The 25,717-nt window shown below is 40.8% G+C and overlaps 1 protein-coding gene and 34 non-coding genes across 35 annotated transcripts; 34 read left to right on the top strand and 1 right to left on the bottom strand.

Moving 5' to 3' along the window:
- Positions 1 to 336: 336 nt before the first annotated feature.
- Positions 337 to 409, top strand: Trnat-agu (transfer RNA threonine (anticodon AGU)). The gene has a single exon. It is a non-coding gene; the product is annotated as a tRNA-Thr (tRNA).
- A 96-nt stretch (positions 410 to 505) lies between these two features.
- Trnak-uuu (transfer RNA lysine (anticodon UUU)) lies at positions 506 to 578 on the top strand. The gene has a single exon. It is a non-coding gene; the product is annotated as a tRNA-Lys (tRNA).
- Positions 579 to 694: 116 nt separating this feature from the next.
- On the top strand, positions 695 to 767 carry Trnat-ugu (transfer RNA threonine (anticodon UGU)). Its single transcript has one exon. It is a non-coding gene; the product is annotated as a tRNA-Thr (tRNA).
- Positions 768 to 927: 160 nt separating this feature from the next.
- On the top strand, positions 928 to 1,000 carry Trnat-agu (transfer RNA threonine (anticodon AGU)). Its single transcript has one exon. It is a non-coding gene; the product is annotated as a tRNA-Thr (tRNA).
- A 68-nt stretch (positions 1,001 to 1,068) lies between these two features.
- Trnak-uuu (transfer RNA lysine (anticodon UUU)) lies at positions 1,069 to 1,141 on the top strand. The gene has a single exon. It is a non-coding gene; the product is annotated as a tRNA-Lys (tRNA).
- Positions 1,142 to 1,229: 88 nt separating this feature from the next.
- Trnat-agu (transfer RNA threonine (anticodon AGU)) lies at positions 1,230 to 1,302 on the top strand. The gene has a single exon. It is a non-coding gene; the product is annotated as a tRNA-Thr (tRNA).
- An 81-nt stretch (positions 1,303 to 1,383) lies between these two features.
- Trnak-uuu (transfer RNA lysine (anticodon UUU)) lies at positions 1,384 to 1,456 on the top strand. Its single transcript has one exon. It is a non-coding gene; the product is annotated as a tRNA-Lys (tRNA).
- Positions 1,457 to 1,534: 78 nt separating this feature from the next.
- On the top strand, positions 1,535 to 1,607 carry Trnat-agu (transfer RNA threonine (anticodon AGU)). The gene has a single exon. It is a non-coding gene; the product is annotated as a tRNA-Thr (tRNA).
- An 82-nt stretch (positions 1,608 to 1,689) lies between these two features.
- On the top strand, positions 1,690 to 1,762 carry Trnak-uuu (transfer RNA lysine (anticodon UUU)). Its single transcript has one exon. It is a non-coding gene; the product is annotated as a tRNA-Lys (tRNA).
- An 87-nt stretch (positions 1,763 to 1,849) lies between these two features.
- On the top strand, positions 1,850 to 1,922 carry Trnat-agu (transfer RNA threonine (anticodon AGU)). The gene has a single exon. It is a non-coding gene; the product is annotated as a tRNA-Thr (tRNA).
- Positions 1,923 to 2,004: 82 nt separating this feature from the next.
- Trnak-uuu (transfer RNA lysine (anticodon UUU)) lies at positions 2,005 to 2,077 on the top strand. The gene has a single exon. It is a non-coding gene; the product is annotated as a tRNA-Lys (tRNA).
- Positions 2,078 to 2,154: 77 nt separating this feature from the next.
- Positions 2,155 to 2,227, top strand: Trnat-ugu (transfer RNA threonine (anticodon UGU)). The gene has a single exon. It is a non-coding gene; the product is annotated as a tRNA-Thr (tRNA).
- Positions 2,228 to 2,309: 82 nt separating this feature from the next.
- Positions 2,310 to 2,382, top strand: Trnak-uuu (transfer RNA lysine (anticodon UUU)). The gene has a single exon. It is a non-coding gene; the product is annotated as a tRNA-Lys (tRNA).
- Positions 2,383 to 2,469: 87 nt separating this feature from the next.
- On the top strand, positions 2,470 to 2,542 carry Trnat-ugu (transfer RNA threonine (anticodon UGU)). The gene has a single exon. It is a non-coding gene; the product is annotated as a tRNA-Thr (tRNA).
- An 82-nt stretch (positions 2,543 to 2,624) lies between these two features.
- Positions 2,625 to 2,697, top strand: Trnak-uuu (transfer RNA lysine (anticodon UUU)). Its single transcript has one exon. It is a non-coding gene; the product is annotated as a tRNA-Lys (tRNA).
- A 77-nt stretch (positions 2,698 to 2,774) lies between these two features.
- Trnat-agu (transfer RNA threonine (anticodon AGU)) lies at positions 2,775 to 2,847 on the top strand. The gene has a single exon. It is a non-coding gene; the product is annotated as a tRNA-Thr (tRNA).
- An 82-nt stretch (positions 2,848 to 2,929) lies between these two features.
- Positions 2,930 to 3,002, top strand: Trnak-uuu (transfer RNA lysine (anticodon UUU)). The gene has a single exon. It is a non-coding gene; the product is annotated as a tRNA-Lys (tRNA).
- Positions 3,003 to 3,089: 87 nt separating this feature from the next.
- Positions 3,090 to 3,162, top strand: Trnat-agu (transfer RNA threonine (anticodon AGU)). Its single transcript has one exon. It is a non-coding gene; the product is annotated as a tRNA-Thr (tRNA).
- Positions 3,163 to 3,244: 82 nt separating this feature from the next.
- Positions 3,245 to 3,317, top strand: Trnan-guu (transfer RNA asparagine (anticodon GUU)). The gene has a single exon. It is a non-coding gene; the product is annotated as a tRNA-Asn (tRNA).
- An 88-nt stretch (positions 3,318 to 3,405) lies between these two features.
- Positions 3,406 to 3,478, top strand: Trnat-agu (transfer RNA threonine (anticodon AGU)). The gene has a single exon. It is a non-coding gene; the product is annotated as a tRNA-Thr (tRNA).
- A 69-nt stretch (positions 3,479 to 3,547) lies between these two features.
- Trnak-uuu (transfer RNA lysine (anticodon UUU)) lies at positions 3,548 to 3,620 on the top strand. The gene has a single exon. It is a non-coding gene; the product is annotated as a tRNA-Lys (tRNA).
- Positions 3,621 to 3,708: 88 nt separating this feature from the next.
- Trnat-agu (transfer RNA threonine (anticodon AGU)) lies at positions 3,709 to 3,781 on the top strand. The gene has a single exon. It is a non-coding gene; the product is annotated as a tRNA-Thr (tRNA).
- An 82-nt stretch (positions 3,782 to 3,863) lies between these two features.
- On the top strand, positions 3,864 to 3,936 carry Trnak-uuu (transfer RNA lysine (anticodon UUU)). The gene has a single exon. It is a non-coding gene; the product is annotated as a tRNA-Lys (tRNA).
- An 87-nt stretch (positions 3,937 to 4,023) lies between these two features.
- On the top strand, positions 4,024 to 4,096 carry Trnat-agu (transfer RNA threonine (anticodon AGU)). The gene has a single exon. It is a non-coding gene; the product is annotated as a tRNA-Thr (tRNA).
- A 69-nt stretch (positions 4,097 to 4,165) lies between these two features.
- On the top strand, positions 4,166 to 4,238 carry Trnak-uuu (transfer RNA lysine (anticodon UUU)). Its single transcript has one exon. It is a non-coding gene; the product is annotated as a tRNA-Lys (tRNA).
- Positions 4,239 to 4,326: 88 nt separating this feature from the next.
- On the top strand, positions 4,327 to 4,399 carry Trnat-ugu (transfer RNA threonine (anticodon UGU)). Its single transcript has one exon. It is a non-coding gene; the product is annotated as a tRNA-Thr (tRNA).
- Positions 4,400 to 4,481: 82 nt separating this feature from the next.
- Trnak-uuu (transfer RNA lysine (anticodon UUU)) lies at positions 4,482 to 4,554 on the top strand. The gene has a single exon. It is a non-coding gene; the product is annotated as a tRNA-Lys (tRNA).
- Positions 4,555 to 4,643: 89 nt separating this feature from the next.
- Trnat-agu (transfer RNA threonine (anticodon AGU)) lies at positions 4,644 to 4,716 on the top strand. The gene has a single exon. It is a non-coding gene; the product is annotated as a tRNA-Thr (tRNA).
- An 82-nt stretch (positions 4,717 to 4,798) lies between these two features.
- Positions 4,799 to 4,871, top strand: Trnak-uuu (transfer RNA lysine (anticodon UUU)). Its single transcript has one exon. It is a non-coding gene; the product is annotated as a tRNA-Lys (tRNA).
- Positions 4,872 to 4,948: 77 nt separating this feature from the next.
- Trnat-ugu (transfer RNA threonine (anticodon UGU)) lies at positions 4,949 to 5,021 on the top strand. The gene has a single exon. It is a non-coding gene; the product is annotated as a tRNA-Thr (tRNA).
- Positions 5,022 to 5,103: 82 nt separating this feature from the next.
- Positions 5,104 to 5,176, top strand: Trnak-uuu (transfer RNA lysine (anticodon UUU)). The gene has a single exon. It is a non-coding gene; the product is annotated as a tRNA-Lys (tRNA).
- Positions 5,177 to 5,263: 87 nt separating this feature from the next.
- Positions 5,264 to 5,336, top strand: Trnat-agu (transfer RNA threonine (anticodon AGU)). Its single transcript has one exon. It is a non-coding gene; the product is annotated as a tRNA-Thr (tRNA).
- An 82-nt stretch (positions 5,337 to 5,418) lies between these two features.
- Positions 5,419 to 5,491, top strand: Trnak-uuu (transfer RNA lysine (anticodon UUU)). The gene has a single exon. It is a non-coding gene; the product is annotated as a tRNA-Lys (tRNA).
- Positions 5,492 to 5,579: 88 nt separating this feature from the next.
- On the top strand, positions 5,580 to 5,652 carry Trnat-agu (transfer RNA threonine (anticodon AGU)). Its single transcript has one exon. It is a non-coding gene; the product is annotated as a tRNA-Thr (tRNA).
- An 89-nt stretch (positions 5,653 to 5,741) lies between these two features.
- On the bottom strand, positions 5,742 to 19,198 carry LOC139947066 (vacuolar protein sorting-associated protein VTA1 homolog). The gene is made up of 7 exons (XM_071944893.1): positions 19,085 to 19,198; positions 15,917 to 16,017; positions 14,311 to 14,438; positions 13,457 to 13,532; positions 12,642 to 12,747; positions 11,714 to 11,953; positions 5,742 to 9,302 (listed from the first exon to the last, which is right to left on the bottom strand). Exons 1-7 carry the CDS (start codon positions 19,191 to 19,193, stop codon positions 9,157 to 9,159), a joined length of 906 nt encoding a protein of 301 aa, XP_071800994.1. The 5' UTR covers positions 19,194 to 19,198; the 3' UTR covers positions 5,742 to 9,156.
- Between the last annotated feature and the right edge of the window lie 6,519 nt (positions 19,199 to 25,717).

Consider the following 25,717-nt stretch of genomic DNA (forward strand, 5'->3'; position numbering starts at 1 on the left):
TTTATGCTTATGTTGATAAACACAAAGAGAGAAAACTGGTTTTTGACAATATTACCAATAGTGCCCACTGTTTTTAAACGTGTGTTTCATCGGTAATTTTGTCTTGTTAAGTTCGTAATTGGAAACTTTGTCTTCTTTATTAGGATATTCAGATCATGATCAACGTTCTCTGTCAGAGCCCGTTTTATAGCTCAGTCGGTAGATCATCAGACTTTTAATCTGAGGGTCCAGTCCCCTACCGGGCGTTGTTTGTTTCAATTTAACATTCATCTTTCTTTTATTGTCATCGTGCTAGGGCTATTTTCTTTACGAAGTTCACCTTATACTTAGCCAGCAGGCGCCGTGGCTCAGTTGGTAAAGCGCCTGTCTAGTAAACAAGAGAACCCCGGTTCAAATCCGGGCGGTGCCTTTAATTTTTTTTTTTAATATCTCAACGACTTAATTATGTTACTATTGAGACATAGATGACATACCGTGAAACTTAGGCCTACAGCCTGCACCCAGAGCCCGGTTAGCTCAGTCGGTAGAGCATCAGACTTTTAATCTGAGGGTCAGGGGTTCAAGTCCCCTACCGGGCGATTATATGGGTTTTTTTTATTATATATATTCATACAGCTTTCTTTGAATCACCAGCATGCCAGATTATCCCTTCATGCATATTTCAAATGATATTTCACCTTATACTTAGCCAGCAGGCGCCGTGGCTTAGTTGGTAAAGCGCCTGTATTGTAAACAGGAGATCCCTGGTTCGAGTCCGGGCGGTGCCTTAACGTGAAAGTTTTGTTTTAAATTACCTGGAATAACAAACGTCATTAAAAAGACATAGGGGGCGTGGTTTGTAGTTCGGTTTTTGTTTATTGGGTGCGGTTAAAATATCGACTTGTCATTTCCGGACATCTTGCTTGAGTACGTAAAAACTATATCAGAGGCGCCGTGGCTTAGTTGGTAAAGCGCCTGTCTAGTAAACAGGAGATCCCCGGTTCGAATCCGGGCGGTGCCTACAGTTTTAACCTACACTTTGAACTAGCCATCTTTGTTAACTTGTCATTTCATAACGTGTTCGTCAGAGTCCAGTTAGCTCAGTCGGTAGAGCATCAGACTTTTAATCTGAGGGTCAGGGGTTCAAGTCCCCTACCGGGCAACCATGTTTCACCTTTTTAACATTTGTTTTAACGAAAACGCTGCTACGGCCATTTTTTTTACTACAATCAAATGAAACTTTGCCAACAGGCGCCGTGGCTTAGTTGGTAAAGCGCCTGTCTAGTAAACAGGAGATCCCCGGTTCGAATCCGGGCGGTGCCTACAGTTTTAACCTACACTTTGAACTAGCCATCTTTGTTAACTTGTCATTTCATAATGTGTTTTTATTGATAGTTCGTCAGAGCCCGGTTAGCTCAGTCGGTAGAGCATCAGACTTTTAATCTAAGGGTCAGGGGTTCAGGTCCCCTACCGGGCGAATTTTTCAACATTTTTTTGAAAGAATACAGTGCTAGCGTAAATTTTGTTACTACAATCAAATGAAACTTTGCCAACAGGCGCCGTGGCTTAGTTGGTAAAGCGCCTGTCTAGTAAACAGGAGATCCCTGGTTCGAATCCGGGCGGTGCCTACACTTTTAACCTACACTTTGAACTAGCCATCTTTGTTGACGTTTCATTTCATAACTTGTTTCTTATAATATGTTTGTGACAGCCCGGTTAGCTCAGTCGGTAGAGCATCAGACTTTTAATCTGAGGGTCAGGGGTTCAAGTCCCCTACCGGGCGACCATGTTTTGTCTTTTTTAATATTTTTTGAATGAATACAATGCTAGGGTCATTTTGTTACTACAATCAAATGAAACTTTGCCAACAGGCGCCGTGGCTTAGTTGGTAAAGCGCCTGTCTAGTAAACAGGAGATCCCCGGTTCGAATCCGGGCGGTGCCTACAGTTTTAACCTACACTTTGAACTAGCCATCTTTGTTAACTTGTCATTTCATAACTTGTTTCTTGTTGAGAGTTCGTCAGAGCCCGGTTAGCTCAGTCGGTAGAGCATCAGACTTTTAATCTGAGGGTCAGGGGTTCAAGTCCCCTACCGGGCGACCATGTTTTCTCTTTTCGACATTTGTGTAATGTTAGGGCCATTTTTTTACTAAAATCAAATGAAACTTTGCCAACAGGCGCAGTGGCTCAGTTGGTAAAGCGCCTGTCTTGTAAACAGGAGATCCCCGGTTCGAATCTGGGCGGTGCCTACAGTTTTAACCTACACTTTGAACTAGCCATCTTTGTTAACTTGTCATTTCATAACTTGTTTCTTGTTGAGAGTTCGTCAGAGCCCGGTTAGCTCAGTCGGTAGAGCATCAGACTTTTAATCTGAGGGTCAGGGGTTCAAGTCCCCTACCGGGCGACCATGTTTTTCTCTAATTTTAACATTTTTAATGAATACCATGCTAGGCCTATTTTTTACTACAATTCAATGTTAACTTTGCCAACAGGCGCCGTGGCTTAGTTGGTAAAGCGTCTGTCTTGTAAACAGGAGATCCCCGGTTCGAATCCGGGCGGTGCTTACAGTTTTAATCTACACTTTGAACTAGCTGTCTTTGTTAACTTGTCATTTCATAACGTGTTTCTTATTAAAAGTTCGTCAGAGCCCGGCTAGCTCAGTCGGTAGAGCATCAGACTTTTAATCTGAGGGTCAGGGGTTCAAGTCCCCTACCGGGCGACCATGTTTTCTCTTTTCGACATTTGTGTAATGTTAGGGCCATTTTTTTACTACAATCAAATGAAACTTTGCCAACAGGCGCCGTGGCTTAGTTGGTAAAGCGCCTGTCTAGTAAACAGGAGATCCCCGGTTCGAATCCGGGCGGTGCCTACAGTTTTAATCTACACTTTGAACTAGCCACCTTTGTTAACTTGTCATTTCATTACGTGTTTCTTGTTGAATGTTCGTCAGAGCCCGGTTAGCTCAGTCGGTAGAGCATCAGACTTTTAATCTGAGGGTCAGGGGTTCAAGTCCCCTACCGGGCGACCATGTTTTTCTCTAATTTTAACATTTTTTAATGAATACCATGCTAGGCCTATTTTTTACTACAATTAAATGAAACTTTGCCAACAGGCGCCGTGGCTTAGTTGGTAAAGCGCCTGTCTAGTAAACAGGAGATCCCCGGTTCGAATCCGGGCGGTGCCTACAGTTTTAACCTACACTTTGAACTAGCCATCTTTGTTGACTTGTCATTTCATAACGTGTTTCTTATTGAGAGTTCTTCAGGGCCTGGTTAGCTCAGTCGGTAGAGCATCAGACTGTTAATCTGAGGGTCAGCGGTTCAAGTCTCCTACCGGGCGACCATGTTTTCTCTTTTTTAACATTTTTTAATGAATACCATGCTAGGCCAATTTTTTTTACTACAATCAAATGAAATCTTCACCAACAGGCGCCGTGGCTTAGTTGGTAAAGCGCCTGTCTAGTAAACAGGAGATCCCCGGTTCGAATCCGGGCGGTGCCTACAGTTTCAACATACACTTTGAAACAGCCATCTTTTTTCATGAAGTGTTTCTTATTGAGGTTCTGCAGAGCCCGGTTAGCTCAGTCGGTAGAGCATCAGACTTTTAATCTGAGGGTCAGGGGTTCAAGTCCCCTACCGGACGACCATGTTTTGTCTTTTTTAATATTTTTTGAATGAATACAATGCTAGGGTCATTTTTTTTACTACAATCAAATGAAACTTTGCCAACAGGCGCCGTGGCTTAGTTGGTAAAGCGCCTGTCTAGTAAACAGGAGATCCCCGGTTCGAATCCGGGCGGTGCCTATAGTTTTAACCTACACTTTGAACTAGCCATCTTTGTTGACGTTTCATTTCATAACGTGTTTCTTATTAAATGTTCGTCAGAGCCCGGTTAGCTCAGTCGGTAGAGCATCAGACTTTTAATCTGAGGGTCAGGGGTTCAAGTCCCCTACCGGGCGACTATGTTTTCTCTTTTTAATATTTCTTTAATGAAAACCTTGCTAGGGCCATTTTGTTTACTACAATCTAATGAAACTTTGCCAACAGGCGCCGTGGCTTAGTTGGTAAAGCGCCTGTCTAGTAAACAGGAGATCCTCGGTTCGAATCCAGGCGGTGCCTACAGTTTTAACATATACTTTGAAACAGCCATCTTTGTTCATGAAGTGTTTCTTATTGAGGTTCTGCAGAGCCCGGTTAGCTCAGTCGGTAGAGCATCAGACTTTTAATCTGAGGGTCAGGGGTTCAAGTCCCCTACCGGGCGACCATGTTTTCTCTTTTTAACATTTTTTGAATGAATACCATGCTAGGGCCGTTCTTTTTAACAACAATCAAATGAAACTTTGCCAACAGGCGCAGTGGCTTAGTTGGTAAAGCGCCTGTCTTGTAAACAGGAGATCCCCGGTTCGAATCCGGGCGGTGCCTACAGTTTTAACCTACACTTTGAACTAGCCATCTTTGTTAACTTGTCATTTCATAACTTGTTTCTTGTTGAGAGTTCGTCAGAGCCCGGTTAGCTCAGTGGGTAGAGCATCAGACTTTTAATCTGAGGGTCAGGGGTTCAAGTCCCCTACCGGGCGACCATGTTTTCTCTTGTTTAACATTTTTGAATGAATACCATGCTAGGCCGATTTTTTTTTACTACAATCAAATGAAATCTTCGCCAACAGGCGCCGTGGCTTAGTTGGTAAAGCGCTTGTCTAGTAAACAGGAGATCCCCGGTTCGAATCCAGGCGGTGCCTACAGTTTTAAAATACACTTTGAACTAGCTGTCTTTGTTAACTTGTCATTTCATAACGTGTTTCTTATTGAGAGTTCGTCAGAGCCCGGTTAGCTCAGTCGGTAGAGCATCAGACTTTTAATCTGAGGGTCAGGGGTTCAAGTCCCCTACCGGGCGACCATGTTTTCTCTTTTCGACATTTGTGTAATGTTAGGGCCATTTTTTTACTACAATCAAATGAAACTTTGCCAACAGGCGCCGTGGCTTAGTTGGTAAAGCGCCTGTCTTGTAAACAGGAGATCCCCGGTTCGAATCCGGGCGGTGCCTACAGTTTTAGCCTACACTTTGAAGTAGCCATCTCTGTTAACTAGTCTTTTCATAACGTGTTTCTTATTGAAAGTTCGTCAGGGCCCGGTTAGCTCAGTCGGTAGAGCATCAGACTTTTAATCTGAGGGTCAGGGGTTCAAGTCCCCTACCGGGCGACCATGTTTTTCTCTAATTTTAACATTTTTTAATGAATACCATGCTAGGCCTATTTTTTACTACAATTAAATGAAACTTTGCCAACAGGCGCCGTGGCTTAGTTGGTAAAGCGCCTGTCTAGTAAACAGGAGATCCCTGGTTCGAATCCGGGCGGTGCCTACAGTTTTAACCTACACTTTGAAGTAGCCATCTCTGTTAACTAGTCATTTCATAACGTGTTTCTTATTGACAGTTTGTCAGAGCCCGGTTAGCTCAGTCGGTAGAGCATCAGACTTTTAATCTGAGGGTCAGGGGTTCAAGTCCTCTACCAGGCGACCATGTTTTCTCTTTTTTAATATATTCTTATTGAATATAATGCTAGGGTCATTTTTTTTACTACAATCAAATGAAACTTTGCCAATAGGCGTCGTGGCTTAATTGGTAAAGCGCCTGTCTAGTAAACAGGAGATCCCCGGCTCGAATCCGGGCGGTGCCTACAGTTTTAACATACACTTTGAACTTGCCATCTTTGTTAACTTGTCATTTCAATAACAGCAACAAAAACACCAAAGTGACCGCCAAAACTTACTATTTACAATAATTTATTTATTCATGGCTCAAGCTCCACAATATTATTTTTTTTGCGTTTATATAAATTTATACCACATGCGCAAAAACACCTTATATGGCAGACTATGTGACATCACAATGTTAACAAGAACCAAAAAGCCAGGGGTGGATTTCACTAAGAGTACAGACTAGAGTTAAGACTAGTCTTATCGACCCCCAACCCTAACCCTAATCCATTTAGAGATTATCATAACATGTTACCGCAAACCTTTACTGTATACATGTAGTCTTATCTCGAGTTCTCGTCCTACCCTAGGATAACTCATAAAGAATCCTAAGACTTTGTGAAATCGACCCCAGGACTTCCTGCAAGCACAATCTGCACACAGCTCTACTTCAAGATGTGATCGAACTGTATAATTTTTATAATTTGTTGATATGAAGAAAATGGGCACATATCAAAACTCGTTCATCAGCTACTTTTAAAAAAACTCTTGAATTGATGTTGAAGACATGACACAAAATGTAGAACTTCTTATGTAAACAGTGTAGTATCTTATTTTGCCTGCTAGCCCACATCCTGGGTAGAAAGCTTTTTTAAGAGTGAATGCAATGAAGGAGTCCAACCTAGGCATAATTTCATACAGATGCTAAGCACACAAATTTGCTAAGCATAAAACTTTTGCCTTGCCAAAAACAGGTTAACCAACCAAATTTCTATAAGATTTTCAGGATAAGCAAGCGACAGCTGAATACCAGTAACAAGCAATATGCAGCAAATGCAAATTTCATTGGTAATCCTGCTTTTATCGTCAAAGAAATTTCATGCTCAGCAAATGTGTGTGCTTAGCAGCTCTAAGAATATGGGCCCTGGGCTATTTGCCTGCCAGAAAGACCCTAGAATGTACAAGTATACTCTTTTTGCAAACAAAGGTTTATGGTCTGTAAATTTCATATATACAACCACAAGGGGGAACTGACATACCTTCCAACGCTTGATTATAAGAATTGCTGGTAGCAAGGTACATTCTAAAAGGTAACCATTGAGGCTACCTCGCTTGACATTTGTATGACAGATTTACGTCTACAGGTTACCCTTTTACAAATCCTTTTCAAAACGAATGCTTCGCTTTGGCTATGGCTGACCCATATTTGATTGGTGGCTGCTGCTACGACTGTTGCGAAGAGTGTTGCCATGGATACATCTATACTTCAATGCATGTGACATGGCAAACCAAGCCTAACTGTAGTTGTAGCCGCCAATTTAGACATGGACTAATGCTCAGGCCCGGTCTGCCTGCTTAGGGTGGCACGGTTGGCTTGTGCGTAAAGCGCTCGCTTCTCACCAAGGTGACCCGGGTTTGATTCCTGAGTTTGAGTTGTGTGTTGGTTCTCTGCTGTGCCATGAGGGTTTCATGACCATCTTGTTTTCCTCCCTCGGGAAAAATCAAACACTTTCGATCTTGGCTGTGCTCCGTGGTCATAAACAGTTGATGTGGCTGGCAGCCAAAGGCGCCCTTGCATGCCTGCTTCCCGAACACGTTGTAGCCGCGTCCTTTGCAATTCAGCTCTAAGCTGCAAGTAAGGATGATTAGCCCCCCAAATTATTATATTATTATTATAATAAAGCAACATAGCAGAAGCGCAAGTTACAGAAGCTTCAGCCAGAGCCCAAATCATAGCCAAAGCCACACCAGGAGCCACAGCAGGAGCCAAACCCAATCCTAAGCCGGAGCCAAAGACAAAGCCATGGGCAAGTGCAACCAAGACCTTTAGAAGGTATTGACGTGCTAAGCATATCAAACCATTAAGAAAAACAATGTGCACTATATGGCAATCAAAGTTTTAAACTTCGAATGTTCAGCTGAATCTTGAACTTACCCCTAAGACATGTTCATCATTGTCTTACACTGTCTCTTGTCATCAACTAAGATTATTATGAACAGAAAATAAGGCACGACATGGGTTTAGTGTTCACATTACAAGGTAATTTAAAATAGGACAGACCATGGAACAGACTTTGCCCAGCTACAAACTGAAATAGATTTTGTACTTTCGAAAAATATTTAACAACTTTTAAACTTTGCTCCTTTTTTAAGGCTTAATGTTGTGCTGTCGATTTAAATAAGTCATCCTAAGTTAGGACCAGTTACTCGTCCTAACTCAAGTTAGGATTAATCCTAGCGTTTCGTGAAATCTGCTGCAGAACGACAAAAGCTCCTGCCACACCGAACTTTTGTGTTCATTGGCTGGTTGTGTAGTACTAAGTCAATCGAAATCCAGCAAAAAAAGGAAAGGATTTAGGAACAATAGTGTGAGGGTTAAACTACACCAGTAAATAGACACAGATCTCTGGTGACCCCGGTTTGATTCCTGACCAGGGCCATATATGTGAGTTGTGTAGTACACAGTCAATCAAAATCCAGCAAAAAAAGGAAAGGATTTAGGAACAATAGTGTGAGGGTTAAATTACACCAGTAAATAGACACAGATCTCTGGGGTATAACAGCGTGGCTTTGTACCATCATGGCGCAACAACATCCTTGGATTATTACCACATGAAAAAAACCCTGTTTTATTGCGAACAAATAATACGCTCAGAGCACCAAGGTTTACAAATTTGTCGAGTGCTCAAATTTAAGCAGCACAGAACCAATTGCACATTTCAGTGGAACTGCAAAGACATAGACTAAACAGGGATTCTAGCTCAAAATGTTGACTGGACCAGAATTATTTTTACAAGGGTAGTCCGTAAACAAAATGAGAAAAAAACTTCCTGACAGAGTTCAACATTCATTGAACTTCAAAAAAAAGATTCCCTTTGAGGTAATATGGGCTGGATCATGATTTTTCACCCCCCAAAAAACTGTGAAACTGAGAAATGAATCATGGATCAATCCTTTCTCGGATTTCTGAGGGTTGGTGTCCGATCGTGAATGCATGCTGCAGTCAGACATTTGGCTGGTACCCGCTGTTACCTTGCTTAAACTTACATGAATTTGAATCCACATGAAAATACCGCGGCATTTTTTTTGCTGTTTTTGCAGCCAGTACACATTGTAACCAGCTGACAATTTCATATGTGACTTTAATTGTAGCTTGCTTGATAACTTTGGCAGAAATGTGACTATTGCAACTTGTCAGCTTAGTGTATAAAGAATTGTTATAGACCTTTATCTCGCTGTCACCATCTTGGTCACGTTCCCTGTTTCCATAATAATACTACAATATAATAATAAAACAGTATTTATATAGCGCAATATGAATTGGCTTTCCTACAAACTGATCAACAGTAATGAATGCTAACATTCATTCCGCAAACATGGCATCAGACTATTATTTTGTCCAGCCTCAGTTTGGTTACAATGAGTTGGAATGGAGTAAAAACCAAGATGGCGACACCATGATAAAGGTCTTTTGGTACAACCATTCATTCCTTGCCAGTCTTGAGTAACCTCAGCGCTTTCTCTAAGTAGCCGACAGCTGACGGGACGTCCTCATACTGGAGTGAACTCCCTGCATACTTGCAGTACTTCTGGGCTTTGGTGAACTCCGAAGTCGATAACTTGGGGAAACCTGTGTGGTTGCAAACAAATATTGATAATGATTACAAGACTTGCACTGGTTACCAGTATACAATTGTTGCACGCTGTGACGGGGTCCATGGCGTTTCGTACACCCGAGGGGGAAAAAGGCACCCGACGCCCAGGGTGCCATTTTCCCCTCAAGGGTGTACAAAACCTATGGACCGCAGTAACAGCGTGCAACAGTTGTTTTGTTTTACCTTTGTATAATATTTATTCCTCTTCTCAAAGTTCTGTTGTCATCTTCATACATTATTACGACCACCTTACTCTATGTTCTGATGGACCATTCATTGTTTAATAATCAGATGAACGAGCAACAATTCCCTCGAACCCGCGGTTGTTTTGCACACAGCACTGGAAATCGACCAACGGCGGGAACGATCAAGGTGATGTACACCGATGTACATCACTTTTCATGTTACCCGACCCCTTCGAGTAGTGCTGGGCGAATAGTGAAATTTTGATATTCGGATACCGCTGGCCACCTATCCGAAATTAACAGGATATTCAATTAGTTTTTTTCGCCGCTAGAGGGCGATATAATATATTTTTTTGCCGCTAGAGGGTGCTGTTCTTTTGTGAATGAGATATTATTGGCGGATTGATATTAGTTTTAGACAGTGTCACTCGGTTCATTCATAAAAATAACCGGATCTAATTTAAAGATGGCGATCTTTTGAACGTGATTGACTCTACGTGAAGGAAAACTTTCGTAATCTTTGAACAAATTACGTCAGAAATGTCCTTGTTTTAACTCTTCACGGAGGTGAGCATAGTTAAATAAACTGCGCCAATAAAGTATCTAAACACTTACAAATGGTCCGATATATCGGTACCTTAAATAGTTTGCCAAAAAAAAATTATTCATTTCGAGTCACCGTTAATTTCTGCACATTTTGACACATCTTGTGTTGCGCTACGATGTTGTTTGGTGGATTTATGGACACTTGAGTGGCTTAAGGTCGAACTTCAAAAGTTGCAAAAGCCCCTATTCAAGCTAAATCGTTGTATTGTGACGAGTAAGACCAGCGTTTCTTTTGCCCGCCTTTTTTTAATTGTCAGTAACCAAGCAAAGGGGTCAAAGATGGGAGGCATACAACAATATGGGTTAAGAGCCAGAATCCCTGATTATGGTAAGACAGGGAAAGGTGTTTCAAGATAACAGGAAAGATGGCTCAAATGACCAAACAGGAAAGAGGACGGATCGTTGGTTTGATAGAAGCCGGTACGTCGATGCGAGCTTACAGCTCATCAGGTAACAACGTCACCAGCGACGGTCAGTAAATGGTGGAATCGCTACCAAGCTCAGGGAAATGTGACTTCTGCAGCAGAAGAAAGTGAACAAGTCCATCAAGCCTGACATCACTCTCTAGGGGATTGCGACGCATTCTGATCAGGAAATGGCAGGAGATTGACCAGGGACAGATCAGAGGTCTCGTTGGGAGTATGAGAAGACAACTCCTTGGCGTTCAAGACAGTGATGGGGGACACACCAAGTATTGAGGACAGGATATCAGCAGTTTTAGAGTTAAAGATACGGCAATTAATTTCATGGTCATGTAAACGAAACGAGTTTGTGTCTTTTGTCTTGATTTTGTCTGTGTGTGATGCTTGTGTGAGTTCCCTTCTGGAATTGGGGTGAATAGGGGCTTTTGCAACTTTTGAAATTCAACCTTAAGCTACTCAAGTGTCCATAAATCCACCAAACAACATCGTAGCGCAACACAAGATGTGTCAAAATGTGCAGAAATCAACGGTGAATAGAAACGAACAATTAATTTTTTGAATACTATTTCAGGTTCCGATAAATCTGACCATTTGTAAGTGTTTAGATACTTTTTTGGCGCAGTTTACTTAATTTATGCTGTTTTATGCTGTCTTAGTAGAAGTTTCATAAGGATTCAGACAAAACATTCCCATCAGTTGTCGCACGACGTCCGCGGATATTCGGTTATTAAAAGAATATCCGGTTACTTGGTTGTAATAACAGAACCATCCGGTTCATAAATAGGTATTCGCGCCCTATGCGGATATCCGGTTAAGAAAAAAAAGGCATTCGCGTTTACGGATAGGAAAACATATTCGCCATTAACCGGATATTCAAATAATTCGCCCAGGCCTACCTTCGAGCCATGTAATATCCATTTTGATGTGCGTCACATGATTGGTTCTCGACCAATCAAACTTCACAGTTTGTTACCGAGGTATAAAAATTATACTTTTGATGATCACTCTTAAAATTATTGGCAACAAAAACTAATTTGCCAAGAAGTACAAAAGCTTTCGATAGTATACATGGTATGAGGAATTTTAAAAATCTTCCCAAGTTTTCACAAAGCAATTATAGTAAAGTGCCTTGCTCAAGTCTAAATAAATGTTATCACTACACTGTGCACTTACCGTCAACAGAGGGCGGTGTTTGGGTGGGGCCAGGGATGCCCCCTTGGTATACTCCAGGCTGCTCCGGCGTTGAGGGCGGGGCATGCATACCAGGCGGAATCAAGTGTTGATTGACGGGAGGGAAGGCGGAGCTGGGTTGCTGAGGGGGAGGGTTTGATGAGGCAGGGGGAGGAAACGACGAGGAGGAGGGTTGGTCGGGATTCGTCGGGAATGAAAGATTGTCGGGAAAGGCTGCACCTCCTTGAAGTAAAGAAAGTAAAGAAGAATAATAACTTTTATTACAGAAATTGACAAAAATTGGAAACTTTTATAATTTTTATAACTTTACTACAGAATTTCCAACATAATTACGCTTTTTAACAAAAGAGCATTGATGAATGGAAACAAAAGAGTAGCGACTCGCTTAGCCGTGCAAAAAAGATCCTCGCCGATCGCATGGCAACGACCCTGCAGGTTTTAAACCTCATTGCCTACTCTTTAATTCTCTTAATGTATGACTCTCCATAGACACAGGACACTATTGGTAATTGTCAAAGACCAGTCTTCTCACTTGTTGTATGTCAACATACGCATAAAATAACAAACCTGTGAAAAAATTTGAGCTCAACAGGTCGTCAAAGTTGCAAGATAAAAATGAAAGAAAAACCACCCTTGTCACACGAAGTTGTGTGCTTTCAGATGCTTGATTTAGAGACCTCAAAATCTAATTCTGAGGTCTCGATATCAAATTCGTGGAAAATAACTTCTTTCTCAAAAACTATGTTACTTCAAAGGGAGCTGTTACTTCAAAGGGAGTCGTTTCTCACAATGTTTTATACTATCAACAGCTCTCCATTACTCTCTACTAAGTAAGCGTTTACAGTTAGTTTGAGTAATTACCAATAGTATCCACTGACTTTAAATTATTTCAAAATGGTGGTTTTATTACCTTCTTCTTCTTCATCTAGGGGTCCGGCGTGTGGCGTTTCACCTCGTTTCTGACAACCTGTGATGTACGTCACTTTCCATTTGGCATACTTCTTCGTTTTTTGCAGCTGTGTTTAGGAACACACAGAATATTAATATGGGGTTGAAAAAAACAAATATTGACTAGAGCGGGATTTGAACCTTTGGCCTTCGGATTATCATGCTGGTGCTTTACAAACCGAGCTATCTAGCCCCAACCTCGCTACCATGGGCAGCGCGCCGTATCACGCTAGCTCTGCGTAAGTCTCTAACCACTGGGAGGGAAACTCCGATCCGTGTCTATGATTGGCTATCATATAAGCACCAAATTTGAAACGCAATGCGTCTCCAAAAAGCTCTAAACGCCAAATTGCGTGCACATAAAGATGTACGTATTCACTTTTTTTGTCACGCAATGCTGAACGCCAAGGCAAGTTTATGACTTTTATGACACAGCGCATCAAGTGTGTGCGCGACTAACGCCCAACACAGAACAGACCAACCACAGCCCTACATCTTGTACAAGTATGTTGGCGATCTCCCTATTTTGTCACTATCTTTGTGTGGGGTTGACGGTCAGAAGCCATTCAAACTGTAACTGCCCCTTAGCCAAGGATCACACCCAAGTTTAGTGATAACTGAGTATGATTCTGGTCTCGCAACTAATATCCTGGTCCGTAAAGCCCTGCCTAGGCCAAGGTCTGGGGTTTTTAAACACTGTGTTAGTAAACAACCTTTTTTTTAAGAATGCAGTTTAGATCTAAGGGGCAGAAGTAATGTGCAAATGTATTTACCTACCTCATCCGATAACTCTCCAAACGTCTGCATCACATCAAACAGTAGACCAGACTTATAAAATGATTTAACCATTGCCCTGCAAGAAAAAGAATGAAGATACTTGACATCCAAAGTATATTGATTCAAACTTAGTCTTCTTCGTTCCCCTTTTGATACCGAATTGTTTAGACTAAAAACTGCTGTTGAGTTTTTTTATTTTTACCACTTAACTGCTCGGGAGTGAATCACACATTCTTATAGCTCGTATCCGTCACTCAGTGACGCTCAAGGCACTTCAGTATTTTCCTGAAAGGTAAGTGGGACTACATTTGAGTTACGAGACCTACTCCTTTTACAAAGCATGATGTAATGTTTCCTAGGTTGCTGTGGCACAATATGCTGCCCATCAAACCAGCAACACCAGGGGGAACCCCTTCTCTTAACGATAAATGCACGCAGCTCTTTTACATGCATTTCACAAACACACAGGACCAACGTCTTTAGGTCCCATCGGAAGGGCGAAGCTGTGGTTAAGTGCCTTGCTCAGGGACACAAGTGTGGTGACTCGGACTTGAACCAACACTCAGCTGATCAGAAACACCAGAGCTTGAGTTCGGTGCTCTTAATTGCTCGACCATGACACGCCAGATGGCTTTCAGTACGAAACCTGGTGTAGAGTAAAACAGGCCTACATATGCCTTGTTTTTAAAAGGGCAAGGGCACCAAGGCATTTTATCTTTGTGGTAAAAGGGCACAAAATTGAAAATTTGCTCCTGGAGCATTTCGAGAGCACAAAGGCAATATCCAGGGGCACAGAGGCAATCGCCTTTGTTGCCTCTGTGAAGTATAAGGCCTGGTAAAACCAAAAATCTTACTTGTGGAATCTTCCGGCTCGGTCCTCGTTATCGGCGTAAACGAAGATCTTGAGGGCACAGTTCTCAACGTGAGCCTGGGAGGCGAGCTCACTCGCTAAAATTTCATTGGAGCCTTGTTCTTTCTTTGACTGCGGGAAACAACATTTTGGCAAAATAATATGTTTATTTTAAAAGAAAAAACATCGTTAAGTGTCTTGCTTAAAGACACTGGACACTATTGGTAATTGTCAAAGTCCAGTCTTCTCACATGCTGTATCTCAACATATGCATAAAATAACAAACCTGTGAAAATTGAACTTGATTGGTCGTTGAAGTTGTGAGACAACTATGAAAGAAAAAAACACCCTTGTCACACGAAGTAGTGTGGTTTTAGATGCTTGATTTTGGGACCTCAAATTCTAAATCAGAGGTTTTGAAATCAAATTCGTTGAAAATTACTTATATCTCGAAAACTACTCCACTTCAGAGGGAGCCGTTTCTCACAATGTTGTATACTACTGAAACTCTTCCCATCTCGTCAGCAAGAAAGGTTTTATGCTAATAATTATTTGGAGTAATTACCAATAGTGTCCACTGCCTTTATGGATATGGTGTCATGACTGGGACTCAAACCCACACTCTGCAGAAACACCAGAGCTTGAGCCCAGTGTTCTTAACTGCTAGGCCGTCACACGGCGTATTTGCCTCACATCAGAAATCAAAGTACTTGATATTCTTCAAAGTAAAGGATGTAAAGGTTTTTTATGGTAAAATGTGTGGCGATTCCGCCATCAATTTTTTGCAACTCAAGGCTGGCTGTAGAAAACGGTGACATGGTTTGTAAACAAAACCTGTCTACATTATTACGCCGGGTTCATACTTCCTGCGAATGCCAATGCGAAGCGAATTTGACGTGAATTTGACGCCAAAAATATCCTTTCACAGCGATATTCGCAAGTGAGTTGAGCAGAGTTCAACTGCTGCGAATATTCGTTGCGATTATTGTGACGTTAACATTCGCTTCGCATTCGCATTTGCAGGAAGTATGAACCGGGCTTTAGCTTGATCATCTGACCTCCTACTACGAGGCTTGTAAGTACAACAGAGAGAGTGACCTCGAGCCAGCAGCAATATATTGACGTTCACGTGGTACGGATGTACTGTTGATCTCGCATTCATTTTTCAGTCAAATTCTATGTACACTTAAGTGGTCTTAAGTGTAAATAAATAATTTCCTCCGTGGAGAAAAAAATAAATAAAAATAAATTCTATGTTCACGTTTGCATACAAAACATAATTTTGTAATACGTACGTTGTATCATATACGATATCGCTGGTTCTGTAAAAACCAACACCTGTCTGCATCCTTGCAGATAAGCACAGGGCACCAGACTACAATCCCGGCCATATCACGTACGGCCCTCCTGCCCCCTTTCAATGTTGGTTCAATTTGCCGACTGTGTTCTGAGTTACAGTCAACATTGAGCGGGGGCGGGGGACAAATGTTTTGCATGTGAATGTGAATGGGAAGTGCACAAGGAACTGATGAATATTTATAACGTCAGGAAAGGGTGGCCCAAGCATTTTGGCCAGGATCGTAGGTCTACATTGCATTGCACCTTCCTACCTTTTCTAGCATATCCATTAAGCTGAATAAGAAGGCTCTATGGTCTGGCGACTTGTCCTGTTTATCAAGAGCCAGAGATGTTTCCATTGCATAGCGCCTACCTACAAAACACATAAAAAGCAATCAGAAGCAAAAACATTACAGGGGATAATAATAATAATAACTTTCGATTTATATAGCGCTTAATAACTAATACTTAGTTCTCTAAGCGCTTAAACAAATTCTTATATAGCGCAATTCAAAATATCAATGGGCTTTACATTAGTGCCCTGGTCATAGGGCCAATAACATCCCTTTTTAATGTCTCTCAGCTCCCTTGGGAGTATACAACCTGGGCAACAGTTCATATCGCTCCAAAGGCTTTTTCATTCACAATATCAACCTCTACCCTCGCAGGTACCCATTTATTCCCCTGGGTGAAGAGAAGCAATTATAGTAAAGTATCTTGCTCAAGGACACAAGTGTCACGACCGGGATTCGAACCCACACTCCGGTGAATTCGCACCAGAACTTGAGTTTGATGCTCTTAACCACTCTGCCATGACACTCTACAAAGGGGATGAATAGATATTGCGTAGCGCCTACCTACAACCACATCAAAAGCAGAAACAAAAACATTGCAGTTACAATAACTTGAACAGAAAAACTCACCATCTGATCACTATGCTCTCATTGTCTCACGGGGAAAAAAAGAAGCTGTTTAAAAAAATTGCTTCCGCAATTTGACCTGTTTTCCTCTAAGCAAGATATTTCAATTTGACCTGTTTTCCTCTAAGCAAGACATTTCTGTGCTTAGCACCTTTGAGTCTTGAGGCCAGCTGATGTATTTCCTTTGAATTGAAACCAATCTATTATTTGTTTGTTCACTCCATGGGAACTACAAGCTAATTTATTTGCTAATTAAAATAAAACCCGTTGCTTAAAGTGAATAAAGTCACTGTGTGTACTTAATGCTAACTAACATGTTGGGTATCCATGCGATGCACAATGATACAGAAGGCCTAATTAACCTGTTTGTTGACAGAGCATTTAATAGCAATCAGGCAGTTTTACATAACAAAAGCAGCGTGTCAGTGCAGCCTGTAATGTAATGACAGATCATGTGTTGAAACATTGAAAGCACTCACACAGTACACAGTCAACCCTCAAATTGATCACAGTGTCATTCACAGTTCACACAAAGTGTTGTTAAGCCAGAGGTGTATCTGTGTGTCTTTTGGACACCCTGTTTTAAATTTTGACACATTATTAAATTTTATCTGTCATTTACAAATGTATTTTGATTGTAAGTGAGCACTTTGGAAAACCAGTTCTTGAATTTCCAGCAAATTTGGACACTTCTGCCTTAAAATGACAAAATCCTGGTAACAACCCTGCCATCACATGGTTTGAATTGTAATGAAGGAAATAATTTGGTCTTCTTTCAAGTTCATCATTTATCTTCAAATGTTTGGCTAGGATTGGGCGCATCTCACAGCCTTCTTGTTAGCTGTGATCGGGTCTTCAAGGCGCTAAATAACTTGGTTAGAGTTGTAGGATTTGAGGCATTGCATGGTGAGGTATCAATAGTTGGTTTGCGGTAACACCATAGTGTATCTACTTGCCAGGAATGCCAGGTAGAGTTTGATCTTAGAGAACTGTCTTTCTGTACACAGTTACAACGTTATTAAATTTTGTCAACAGATTTGTTGTTTTGATGGCAAGTCAAAAAAATTGGAACTTGTGAATCTACGTACAGTGTAGTACAACACTGTAGTTGCAAGTGTCGAGCAATCTTACAAAAAACACAGGCTTGATATTCACAGGCAAATTTATGCATGCGTGTGTGAGGTAAAGTTGTCACGGGAGGACAAATCTTAAAGCTGCATTAAGACAACTTGGAGTGAACTCAAGATGCTGCGTTTCATTGCCAAGAAGACCTTGATGAAGACTTCTCCTCCAGGAGGCAAGGATCGACTGGAGGTCTGTCTCCTTTATGATGATCCTCAAGGGTAAGCCATAATAATCAGTTTGTGTTTATTGTAATTTTTTACTGTTCATTGAAAGCCTTAACATTCCAAATAAATGTTATAACTATTTTAATCTCTCTTTTTATACACACAAAATGCGTATTATTTTGTATAGGCCCCCAACTCTTTTAATGTTTTTATCAGTGTAAACATTGCTGCTTTGTTTTCAATCATCCGAGTGTTATTTTAATGGTTAGGTTTTTTATTCACATTTTTATTTGTAATTCATGATCAATACAGCAATTAGCTGCATTTCATGTTTGCTATTATTGACCATTAAATTAAATGAAATTAATCCATATGGATTAAAAATCTTTCCAGAAAAAAAGTCCTGTTTATCCAAAAGGATTATTTTTTAAGCAAGCAATCTTTAAAAAATTCACAATAACACTTTCAACAAGGGAAATAATTCATATATAATGGGATATGGACTGTGTTATGGTAGTGTTCGTCAAGCCTGGAGTTCCATCTTTGGGAGGGCAATACCATTTGCATTTTGCATCGAGCTTGTATGTTTTATTGGGCACCGAAGCCAAGACCAGGGCAATCAACAAGAGCATGACTTCCGTGGTCGCCATGATGGTACAGTGTTCGTGTTTTGTCCTCTTCCCGAATATTACACTTTTTAGCTCTTATCTAGAGACTATGTTCCTTTTTTAGGTTTAGTAGTCCTCAAATCTATCTCCCTTTATATATTCATTTTAATTTAGTTTATTATATTTATAATATATAAGGCCATTTGTTTGTAAACTCTGTAATTTTTTTAAAATACCGATTTATTTATTTACGGCTGAGCATGTTTGGCAAATAATAAACATCGTTGTAAGAATGTATGGATAAAAACAAATTGTATTCATTTATCAAGTAGGGGAAATAAAATCGAATTTCACACAATTCCATTCACACACTCGCATCATGGAGGTAGAAATATTTCTATTCTACCTCCATGCTCGCATGAGTCACACAGTCATGACATTGAACGTGCAGCACCACCTCACACCACAGTCATGCACAACCTGTCACTGGATGTGCGTTTGTATTGGATTGCAACACTACGGCAAAAGCAAAGCAAAGTAAACTCCGACGAACAAACTGTTTTCAACCAAATACCCGCCCATTCCACTAAATTAAAAACCACTCCATTTCACACAATACTTACAGAAGTAAGCAACCAACGGGTCCCTTTTATCATGATCCTTGGCTAGCAGTAAATACGGTCGAACTGCTCGCAGCTTCGGTGGAATTTCAGGATCCTCGGAGGCCGCCATCTTGTTTTGTATGTTCGCTGGTGCACTATTTGTTGACGCTCGTTTTATATGTAGAAAGCGTGTCCATTGCAGTCGCGAACCAGTCATCATCGAGTCATGGGTTTGTGGGCGGGGGGGGGGGGTAGGGAGGGGGCGGGGTGCCGGGTAGGAGTAGCCTGAATCTTTGTAATACCGACAGAGTAACATGAAAATAACAATATGGATTTATATTGAGTTTCGCTTTACTTATTATCCCCAACTGAAAGAACCAGGGCTCAATTTTTTAAAGCTGTTAAGCACAAAATACTGTCTGACAAATTTCCTAGTTTGAATCATCAGCCATCACTCAAAAAAGTTACATTGGGTGATAATTGACTTTGTAAAAAAACTTGCTCCTCAGAAGATGTGGCCCTCGTACCTCGTAGACGGAATGGAACAATACCCCCCCCCCCCACACACACACACACATAGGTGCCACATTAAACCTATACCAGATGTTATTATTCGGTCCACCCTGGTTCACTTATTGTTGTTTGCGATGTGATTTTTCTTAAATAGAGCTTATTGACATTATTGGCATTAATAATAATTTCGAAATAACCAATCTGCCCTCCTACACTCTGCTCATCACTGGTCCCCGTAACAACCGTTCAAAAATCACCCCAAATCTTTATCAAAACTATCCTCTATTAAATTAGTCATTCACACCCCATGACCCCAATCACTCGAACTGTTTACTTTACCATCTACCTAAATACACGCACCTTAATCAACTACTTGAACACAAATGGACGTACAATAACTTCACCCTAAAAAGGTTCTTGGCAACAAAAAATCCAAACGCGGAGTTTATTAAATTTGATCATTTACAATTGACTTGTGTCTGATGTTTTCTGCCATGATAGTTTTCTCAACAACTGGACGTTCTTTTTATGGTGATTCTTTGACTATTGGTGGAAAACCATATCTGTCTGCCAGATATATTATGTTCTTTAGTGAGAACTTGTCTAAGTTGTTTTAATCTACTACCGCGGAGTAGATTTTCGGAATTTGGGAGACTTCTTAGTTCTGAGAAGATCTGTCCTGCTTTTTAACTACCTTGGCGGCGGAAGGTTAACAATCGGCTGGGACTACAACTCGTGCTTATTGGATCGAGGGAGCTATAAACTTGGAATTCTATATATAAAGTCGATCCAGTGTCCGGATTAGCAGCCCAACTCGTTGCCATGGAATTTGCTTTTCCGAAGTCTGCAAGGCGGGACAGGCGAAGGTCAACTGCTATATTTCTGAAGGGAGTGTAAGTATCGAAAAGTCCGGCCAAAATGACACACCGTATAGTAGATGGTTGTGATAACTAGTTATTGAATATCGCTTCTCAAATAATCGATAAATGACTCAACAAAATGGCCACTTAAACAATACATTAAACATTATGTTCTGATACGGCGTAGCTCCGATGTTTACAAGGCTCACTGAATTTATTTATTGAGTCTCTTTTAGAATGCCTGCGCATGTACTGATTAGGTTGTAAGAGGCCAGTACTGTAATTATTTAAATCAATTTAAACAATATTCAAGGCCAAATTCTGTGGCACTGTTCAAACCATTCCGGGAAGAATTACATTCGGCTTTATTTACCAATAGTGGCGCTTTTTAAATAAAGAGGTACGCTGTGCCCCGTTTAGCAGGTTGCTGGCAAATACGTTTTTGTTCCGGTAGGATTGGGGGCGCATGAAAATAATGTTAAAGGCACTGGACACTATTGGCAACTACTCAAAATAATTGTTAACATAAAAAAACTTACTTTGAAACGAGCAATATAGAGCTGTTGATTGTATTAAACATTGTGAGAAATGGCTACCTCTGAAGATAATGTACTTTTAAGAAAGAGGTAACACTCGAACAAAAAGAAACTTCAGCTACTAAAGCCTCATGTCATTGCGCACTAAAGCACTTGTGCAACAAGGGTGTTTGTTCTTTCATTGTTCTCTTGTAACTCCGATGACGAACTGAGTGCAATTGTTGTGTGCATAATATTTGAGATACACCAAGTGAGAATATTCTTTGACAATTGCCAAAGGTGTCCTGCGCCTTTAAAGTATGTGCAGATTCGATTAGTGTGTACAGCGACGTCTTTGTGCGTTGACATGCTTTTTGCACTACAGGAAAGGATTGCACTCTTTCATTTGAAACTTGTAATCCACTAGGAAACATGCATTTCACGATTCCATCTGAAAGAAAGTAAGATTTGTTTGCTTTTGTCACTCAGGCTGCAGCCGAGTAAAGGCATTTTGTGATTCTTAAGTGAAGTGATCAATAATTTCAACAATGAATTATAAAGCCCGGTTCAAAGTTCATGCGAAAGCGAACGTGATACGATTTTTGACGTCATTATAAAGGGCCGTTTTTGCATGCAGCGAATGTTTCTGTGAGTAAAAGTTAAAGCCATTGGACCCTTTCGGTACAGAAAAAAAATTAAAAGTTCACAGATTTACAAATAACTTACAGGGTTTACAGAAGGTAGTGGTGAAATACTTCTCTTGAAATATTATTCCATGAAATGCTTTACTTTTTGAGAAAACAGTAAAACAATTTCAATTCTCGTTAATGAGAATTACGGATTTATTTTAAACACATGTCATGACACGGCGAAACGCGCGGATACACGGGTGGGTTTTCCCGTTATTTTTTCCCGACTCCGATGACCGATTAAGCCCAATTTTTCACAGGTTTGTTATTTGATATAGAAGTTGTGATACACGAAGTGTGGGCCTTGGACAATACTGTTTACCGAAAAGGTCCAATGGCTTTAAGAGCAAGTCAACTGACGCGACTGTAAGTTGCTAATTTTGTGACGTCAATATTCGTGTCGTATCGCATTCGCAGGATGGACCGGGCTGAAATGCGGGGTTGTGTTTTTGGTTGTTGTCTTTGGAATGTTCAACTGTTTAACATTAGCTGTTATTGTCACTTTGTACAATGTGCTGATATAATGATGCACTTTAAACAATAAATGATTAGATTATGATTAGAATGCTGATTTCTAAGCAAAATTACAAAAAGGTTGTAGTAGAAGCCGCCTATACGAAAGTTGAATATCAGTGGAAAATCTGATATCGTTTAATCTCGTTATCACGTGGAAACTAAAAGAACCGCGGTGAGTTTTTCCACAACTTATCAAGTTTTGGCACCCTTTTCGATTCCACGGTTATGGCTTTCGACTCGGCTTCAGGCTCCGTATCTCTCGTCTGAAGCCCTGATGATCGCGTACGCAGAGCACATGCAAACTTGTCAAATCAACCGCGGGGCCGAATCCGGAGCAGAAGACGTGGTTTCGAAAAGGGCCTATAAGAAGAGACACTCCAATTACAAACCAGTGTTCAGCACACACAATAAATAAATATATTATGCATACAACAAAAAGACATAAGTATCCTTGACAAAAAAAAAAAAAAAAACCACTTCATTTGCATACACGTCAATCGATTCCTTTTCAGAGTAATTCCCACTTGATTTTGGAAAACCCTTTTAGGGTTAAAATGTTTACACTTTCATTGGTTTCCTCTGCTCGGGGGATTATAACTTCTGAAAGACTCAGGTAAACACTGCCCGCATTCATAGGAGTTTCTTGAAGATTATAAGTAGTGTATTTAACCGTTAGTTGCTGCCGTTTGCGAAGTGACGAGCTAAGTAAACTTTCAGAGGGATAAAGCGTTGGAAACAAGTAGAGTATGGTCAGTTTTGTTTCTTGTTGTGGAGAACACAACCGTGAGAAAGACAAGTGTGAGAAGCTGTGATGCACCAAAAGTTGTGACATTTTCTCTTTACGGTGAAAGTTGTTCGATTGGGAATTTTAAGCTGATTTTTGGCAGGACGAAAGCGACGTTTCACGGCCGACTGCCACGAGATGTTTGCCTCGGCGACGCTGAATGCGAAGATGCGGAAATTTCGCACGTGAGTATAAAATAATCTAGTAATGATGAGTTAGTGCTGGATGAAAACAAAATATATCTGTATTTTGGTGACGTTATAGATGACGTCACTGCGTAAAGAGCTCTGAGAGCACATGAATGAAGCATACAATATGTAAAATGATCTCCTAAATAGCTTTTTCTTCTTCAGTATGTCTCATTTGCAACAAGCGTTGGATTTTGTACTTTTGAAAAAATTATATTTAATTGCTGGGCGGCAATTAACGCACAGAGGTAGAAATGAATCACTGGTGAATTAATGGTCAAAGATATCTCTTTGAGATACATTGTATAAAAGTGGGCCCTATGTCCCGGTATATGATTAAATAAATCTTTCGATGGTAGAAAACGCAGTTGAACCCCACTATAAACCCCATTATGAACAAACTCTCCCAATCTGCGCATATTTTTGTCCCTAAGTAATCTCACTCGCCAGATGGAGAAATCATGAACAATTGGGAGATCCTTCGAAACACTGCATGCATCAACATTTTGAGGCGGTTTAAAGTAATATTGTAACCTGATATTAATATGGTTCATAATCATATAGGCTTACTTTTAGATCCACTCTCTAAATGCAAAAGAGTGAAAAGGTACTCTTTGAAGAGCCATACGAGGGACAACTGTTTTTCGAGTGGTCTTCCACTCTTTTAGATTGAAGTTTGCATCTTTTTGAGTGATTTTTCACTCTGTCCTGGAGTGAAACCACTCTAAAAGAGTGACATAACACCCACTCTTTTAAAAGAGCCACATGAGGGACAACCCGAATTGTAAAAAGTGGTGTTTTCACTCGTTTACATTTAGAGAGCATTTCCATAGTACCTTACAGGTGTGGCAATAATGCCACTGTTTAAATCCTGCGTTGTTTGACCTGAAGGAGCATGGACTTGAAAGTTGGAGCCGCACTCTCGTTGTGCCGCAGTGTCAGATGCAATTGTGTCCGCCATGCAATATTGTCCGCTCCGGACACTTTTGCATATGCAATCGTGTCCGGGGCTATGAAAAAACCGTCCGGTGGCCATGTACATGCCTGTTCATGAATGTGCGCGCGTAAGCGAGTGTACTTGCACTGAACATACGTACATGCAGCATGAATATTCACGTATGATTGCAGCGAATACCCAACGGCCGCACATTTCCCATGTCATTCACGACATGCAAGGACGGTTCTTGCACGGGGGCGGACACAACTGCATATGCAAATGTTATGCAGCAGCGTCCGGGCGCACACGATTACATATGAATATGTAAAAACCGTCCGGTTAACATTATTGCATACGCAATAACGTCCTCCGGCTTGCATAGAGGACATAATTGCATGCGACACCGCCGTTTCGTTCCAAATACTGTTGTGGTTTTGTTTTTGTGTATAGTTGGTTGTCATAAAGCTATCTCCATCGAGGTAAAATCTTACCCCTTGTTTAAACCAATCTCCCATTCGATACCCGTTAACGACAACAACTACGCTTCGGATTGGATTAGCGTAATGTCAAAGGTCAAACCTCAGTTATCACTGGTTGCTATGCAGCTGAAGTTTTATTGCACCTTAGCTGGTAATAGTGGACCACCTCTAAGGCCGTATAATATAGCACTAACAAATACCCACTAGTATTAAGCCAGTGTCAATAATCACCATGTTGTGATAAATGACGAGTCAATACAACATTAAAGGCACTGGACACTATTGGTAATGCATGAAAACTAACTTTGTAACGAGCAATGGGGAGCTGTTGATAGTATAAAACATTGTGAGAAACGGCTCCCTCTGAAGAAACTTAGTTTTTGAGAAAGAGGTAGTTTCTCACTCAATATTACTTCAGGCCTGAAGCCTTTTATTAGGCATCTGAAAATTGTACTGTTTTTTAAGCCATAACAACACTTTTATTTGTTGACAATTTTTAGGCCCATATTTCATACCTAAGCGTTCTAAGCATATTTCAAGCCTAACCGTTCCAATCGCGGCGTATGGTTTGCAGACCCCCCCCCCATCCCGATATAATTACCTCAGCAAACAACAATTCCAATTTAAATCTTACCAAATCCGTTGCTATAGCGACCACGCTTAACCGCCTTTTTCAAAAACGACCCGAACTCCCACAACATTTCGCGTGTTTGTGTGAGATGTGGTCAAAACACACAAGATAACAAATCACAGTGTGTCAATTACGATGACCAAACAACAGTTAGGACGGGAGTATACACATTGTGTGTCAGTCTTTAGAACACTAGTTCGTGACATTGATGCTAAACAATAGATTACCTGCATACATCACTCATCTTCTGAAGGAGAACTTTGTAAGAATGGACAAGTTGACAAGTCCGAGCACTGAATCAAAATGGAAGAAAATCCGAGCTGCGAGCAAGTAAGTCACATTGTTCATCTGTTTTTGAAACATGCAGTAATTCACCATTGTTTATATTCGACGTGTTTTGCGATAGCGACTCGTGTAATGCAACAGATAGCCGTTGTTCTTTAAAGTCTTACATTACAATGCAAACACAGCGTGGTTTTAGCCGTTGGTAAACTGGTATGCATTGCTATGTCCACCATTTTGTAGATAAACACAGAGGTTTA

This window comes from Asterias amurensis, chromosome 14 (assembly GCF_032118995.1).
Source record: "Asterias amurensis chromosome 14, ASM3211899v1".
Lineage (NCBI taxonomy): Eukaryota > Metazoa > Echinodermata > Asteroidea > Forcipulatida > Asteriidae > Asterias > Asterias amurensis.

Bases quoted from the DNA above. Each gene is read 5' to 3' on its own strand.
- LOC139947066 (XM_071944893.1), bottom strand. From the start codon at position 19,193: ATGGCGGCCTCCGAGGATCCTGAAATTCCACCGAAGCTGCGAGCAGTT. The intron at 14,439-15,916 runs GTAGGAAGGTGC...TGTTTCCCGCAG, and splicing joins TAATGGATATGCTAGAAAAG to TCAAAGAAAGAACAAGGCTC. The intron at 12,748-13,456 runs GTAGGTAAATAC...TCCTAAACACAG, and splicing joins TTGGAGAGTTATCGGATGAG to CTGCAAAAAACGAAGAAGTA.